The sequence below is a fragment of the Martes martes genome (genome assembly GCF_963455335.1).
Source record: "Martes martes genome assembly, chromosome: X".
NCBI lineage: Eukaryota > Metazoa > Chordata > Mammalia > Carnivora > Mustelidae > Martes > Martes martes.
The window spans coordinates 77,267,645-77,272,958 of NC_137897.1; the positions used below are offsets into that span (position 1 = coordinate 77,267,645).

The 5,314-nt window shown below is 46.4% G+C and overlaps 1 protein-coding gene across 2 annotated transcripts; it reads left to right on the plus strand.

The window, feature by feature from the left end:
- The first annotated feature begins 200 nt into the window (after positions 1 to 200).
- Positions 201 to 4,930, plus strand: ARMCX3 (armadillo repeat containing X-linked 3). 2 transcript variants are annotated; one of them, XM_080795648.1, is made up of 5 exons: positions 201 to 350; positions 856 to 963; positions 1,257 to 1,317; positions 1,579 to 1,650; positions 1,928 to 4,930. In XM_080795648.1, exon 5 carries the CDS (start codon positions 2,074 to 2,076, stop codon positions 3,211 to 3,213), a length of 1,140 nt encoding a protein of 379 aa, XP_080651774.1. In that variant the 5' UTR covers positions 201 to 350; positions 856 to 963; positions 1,257 to 1,317; positions 1,579 to 1,650; positions 1,928 to 2,073; the 3' UTR covers positions 3,214 to 4,930. The 2 variants fall into 2 exon arrangements, with proteins under 2 accessions (XP_080651774.1, XP_080651775.1); XM_080795649.1 differs by lacking the exon at positions 1,579 to 1,650.
- Positions 4,931 to 5,314: the final 384 nt, after the last annotated feature.

Here is a 5,314-nt window from a genome sequence, read left to right on the forward strand (position 1 = left end):
TAGCCCCAGGGGAAGATGCTGTCCCTTCCTGGTAATCCGAGGAGGCAAACACAACTACTACGGGGAGATGGGATTAGCAAAGAAGAAAGAGTAACAAGGCCTGGTGTGGGGGAGGGAATGGAGGGGGGCGGGCCCTCTTCTGCCGCACTGCTGGTGGGAGGGGAAATTAGGGACCCGAGTTGGTGGATGACGTAGATCTCACGTGACCAAGAGCTGACGTGTGCAGAAGTCCTTCTTGTTCTGGTCCTTGTTCCCGTCTGAGTACCAGCTCCCCATTGCCCTAAGGGCCAGCGGGCCTGCGGCAGAGGGAAGGAGGAGGAGAAGAAGGAAATTGTCCCGGATTCTTGCAGGTCAGTGCCTGGGGGGATTCCATAAGGTCGGGGGGCCAAGGGCGTAGGGCGGAGACCGTCGCGGGTCCCCAGGCGTCTCCGCCGTCTCTTCCACTCTCCGCCAGCTTTCCAAGACATCTGTCCCGCCCGCAGCCCATTTCGATGCTGCGAAATTGTGAGCGGGGGGCTGTCTGGGGAGGAGCCCAGAGAACGGGAGTTGGGAATCTGCTGGGAGCCGAGGCCGTCATCCGGAAAAGGAGCTGTGGCCTGGGTGTTGGCCCCCAGTCCTTCAGGACAGCGCCAGCGGGGAAAGGCTGGACATTTGGGGAGGGTGAAGGTGCAACGGGATATCTGTCGGCAGAGCCCTGAGGGGGTTAATAGGGGTGGGAAACCTTTGACAACCAGGCCTCTGAATTAGGAAAGAGTTTCATGTTCTGGGGACTGGTCGTCCACCAAGCGCTCAGTAGCGGCCGTTTCCCGTCTTTTTGACTGTGGCTGTGTCTCCTGACTATGGCTCTGTGTCTAGGGGGTCCGAGCCTCTTCTGGGTTGCCAGTCTTTCCGTAGTTTGCGGCACTACGCCAGGCAAGAGAAGAGGAAGGAAATTAACCCCAATCGGTGAAGGTCGATTTGAGGGTAAGACTATCTGGGGACCCTAAGAGGGGCGGGCGGTGCGGGGGGAGGCGGGGGTAGGGAGAAGCCAGAGATGGCAATAATCTAGGTTAGGGCTGAGGCTGAGTGTGTTTCTTGCACGTTTGGGACTGTGGTGAAATGGCGTTTGGGGTGTGTGTGTGTGTGTGTCGCGGGAGGGGGGTGTGGGAGTGGGGGCTGGGGAGAATGACAGAAAGAAAACCTATCAGAGAGTTTTTTCATAATCCTCCTCTCTCAACAGCACTTAGTCCCCATGTTTTCGATCTGTCATCCTGCAGGTCTGTTGTAGCAGGTGGCACCACTTGAAGAGAGGGAGGAAGTTTCCTCGGATCAGTAGAGGTCGGTGTAGGCGTGGGGGCTGCCTGGAATGGGGGAGGGGCTGGAAATCAGCCACATTTGGACAAGCTCACCCAATCCTACCTTATTTCCCTAATAACCCTCCCCTTTCAGGTTAGGGAAGGGGCAGGCTTCTGCATGTTTTGGATGGAATAGAGGTTAAAAAAAAAGTCTGACAGCCTGAATAGTGAATCAGGAAGGCTACAAATGTGAACAATCAATCCATCAAGCCCTCAGTTCTCACTGGCTCTGGTTTCTCTGCAGATTGCGAGGGTTGTTGGGCGTGGCACATCTCATAGGGGAGGGAAGAAGGGACAAACTGCCTGTCTGGAGGAGGTTAGTGCAACAGTGCCACTCCCCGGGGACACCCGAGGTTGGGGTGGCTGAGGGCCCAGCAGAGACTAAGGGCTCCATTGCCTTTATCTAAGGTTGGGGAGAGAGTGGGCTGGGGAGGGTAGAGGGAGGCTGAAAGGAGGAGGATATAGAGGGTTTGTTAACAATCTACGTTTCCTACCAGCTACTCATTTATGACTCTCCTGTCCTTCTGTGCAACTCTCTGCATGGGGCAACACAAAAGAGAAACTTAAACCCTATTTCCTTCCTCCACTCCCAGGTCCACCGCCAGTATCAGCTACTGTGGCCTTGACGTGGCTGAAGACGATCACCTTCCACAGGCCTGCACGCAGGCCCATAGCCCTCCTCTCCCAGCCTGACTGAATACTCTGTTCCTTGGTCCCTGCTATTGTCAGGGACGATTGCATGGGCTACGCCAGGAAAGTAGGCTGGGTGACTGCGGGACTGGTGATTGGCGCTGGAGCCTGCTATTGCATTTATAGACTGACCCGGGGAAGAAAACAGAACAAGGAGAAAATGGCTGAGGGTGGGTCTGGGGATGTGGATGATGTTGGGGACTGCCCTGGGGCCCGGTACAATGACTGGTCTGATGACGATGATGACAGCAGTGAGAACAAGGGTATAGTGTGGTACCCACCTTGGGCCCGGATTGGGACTGAGGCCGGAACCAGAGCACGGGCCAGAGCAAGGGCCAGAGCTACCCGGGCTCGCAGGGCTGTTCAGAAACGAGCTTCCCCCAATTCAGACGATACTATTTTGTCCCCTCAGGAGCTGCAGAAAGTTCTTTGCTTGGTGGAGATGTCTGAAAAACCTTATATTCTTGAAGCAGCTTTAATTGCTCTGGGTAACAATGCTGCTTATGCATTTAACAGAGATATTATTCGTGATCTGGGTGGTCTCCCAATTGTAGCAAAGATTCTCAATACTCGGGATCCCATAGTTAAGGAAAAGGCTTTAATTGTCCTGAATAACTTGAGTGTGAATGCTGAAAATCAGCGCAGGCTTAAGATATACATGAATCAAGTGTGTGATGACACAGTCACTTCTCGCTTGAACTCATCGGTGCAGCTGGCTGGACTAAGATTGCTTACAAATATGACTGTTACTAATGAGTATCAGCACATGCTTGCTAATTCCATTTCAGACTTTTTTCGTTTATTTTCAGCGGGAAACGAAGAAACCAAATTTCAGGTTTTGAAACTCCTTTTGAATTTGGCTGAAAATCCAGCCATGGCTAGAGAACTGCTCAGGGCCCAAGTGCCATCTTCGCTTGGTTCCCTCTTTAACAAGAAGGAGAACAAAGAGGTTATTCTTAAACTTCTGGTCATATTTGAGAACATAAGTGACAATTTTAAATGGGAAGAAAATGAACCTACTCAGAATCCATTCAGCGAAGGTTCACTGTTTTTCTTTCTAAAAGAATTTCAAGTGTGTGCTGACAAGATTCTGGGGATAGAAAGTCACCATGATTTTTTGGTGAAAGTAAGGGTTGGAAAATTCATGGCCAAACTAGCTGAGCATATGTTCCCAAAGACCCAGGAATAACTTCTTGATTTTGTAGTTTAGAAGCGACACACATTGTAAACTATTCCTTTTTCTTCACCTTGTTTTTATGGTAAAGGAACCCTTTCAGCTGCCAGTTTTGAGTGATGAATATCATTGTATCATCAATGCTGATGTTTAGCTGAGTTGGTTTTCAGGTCTAAGCTGGGTGAATGAATATCACTACCTGTTCTGAAAACATGTTTGTTGCTTTTTATCCCTCTACGTAGATTGAAATATTTCTATTTCTTTTGCGTGACAGTGAACCAGTTGGTCATAAGCTCCCTCCTGTCATTTGCATTAACTTTGTGTATCATCAATAAAGTTGTGTGTTAATGTTGAAAAAAAAGAAAGAAAAAAGAAAGAGACCATCCTTGCCTTTGGTTTTATAATCTAATTGGAGAGATAAGAAATACACAAACAAAAAGATAACAATATCTGGAGAATATACTCATTGTCAAATGTGTGTTCTTAGAGCATAGAGGAAGCAAAGGCTTCTGGGGGACGTAACAGTCAGCTATAGATTCCTGGAGGAAGCAACCATCTAAAATAAGTCCAGAATAGGGTAAGTCGTTAGGCTTTCCAAGAGTGGGAGTGTGGGGACACTAGGCTGAGAAAGGCATGGAGGTAGGAACCCTTTTCCTATGACAGTCTACCTAGAGTGGAGAGTGTGGGGAATGGAAGTTTGGAAAGCTGAGTGAAGTCAGTTTGTGCAGAGCTGTTGGAATATTATCCCACAGAACACCAAGAGTCATTCAATATTTTTGACTAGAAAGGATAATTGGAATTCATATAGCAGTCTCTCTCTCACCAGCTGTGCAGTGTCTACAAGGGTGTGGAGAAATGGATCCTACGAAACTCTGGTGGTAGGAATGAGTTCACACTGAGTTTGTATGGGTTTGTGGCGGGCCATTTGGTAATACATACATAAGCCTTAAAGTATGTAAACCCTTTGTCCTGAGAAAATAATTGAATAATTGGCTAAAGACTGTATGTACAAGGCTATTCATCCCAGCACTGTCCAAAACAGTAAGAATCGGAAGCAACCTAAGTGTCTAACACACTGGATTGCTTCAGTAAATTAAGGAACATTCACATGCTATATAAGATAACTATGTTGAGTCAAATCCATATTGCCAGGAAAAGATATTCATTCTGCATTGTTCAATGAGAAAGGTAGGTTAGATAGCAGTGTTCATCAAATGATTCATTTCTTTTTGAAGATAGTAAAACATATTTTAAGGTAGACACAACTATGGAATTATAGTTATCCAAACAGTAGCTGGTGTATTTGAGTGGAAGGACAATTAGTGGTATTTACCTTTTTGCTTTTTATTCATCTGTGTGTTATTTGTATAAAATGAACATTGTTTTTTGGGAAATTTTTGAAAAAGGAAGTGTTGGGAATGAAGCAGGTGGGTAGTACATGTGCTGAGTAGAAAACAATTTAGATTAAAAATGAGATGGGTTGAAGTTTCCTCTCTGCAATGCTGGATGAGTGATGAAGATGGGGTTTGTCATGAAGGTTAAATTGAAAAGTACATGCAAAATACTTCGAATGTTCTGGAACAGAGCAGTTAATTAAGAAGAATGAGCACCTTTATTTCCCTAGAATGCAGGGTTGATAGGTTTTTTTTTGGTTGACCTTTGTTTTGCTGGGGGAATTCTGCCATGTGTCAGTGTCATTTAATAAATAATAACAATAAAGGTTAGCATTTATTAAGTGACTAGTATGTAGAGTTCTGTCATTCCTGCAAAACAACTGTTAAAATAATTTCTAAGAAGAATAAGGTTTTCTTATTTCCCAGGACTCAGTGTTTCCTCAGACATGATCTCAGCAGCCTCCACAACATACTCTAGTGAGATCAGGAAAGGGTAAAATCCTCTGTTCAGTGACCATCTGCTTCCAGCCCCAGGCTTCCACATACTTACCTTAATGTTGTCTATATTAGATGAAAGGGTCAGGAACTGGTTGGCTTCAAGTTGTTGCATATGGTGACTTTATTGAATCACGTCCAAAGTGGAGACTCATTTGACACTAGTTTCACAGATGCGCTCGGGGAAAAGGCAGCTATGATTTTTCTTGCTCTTCGACTCGGTAGGA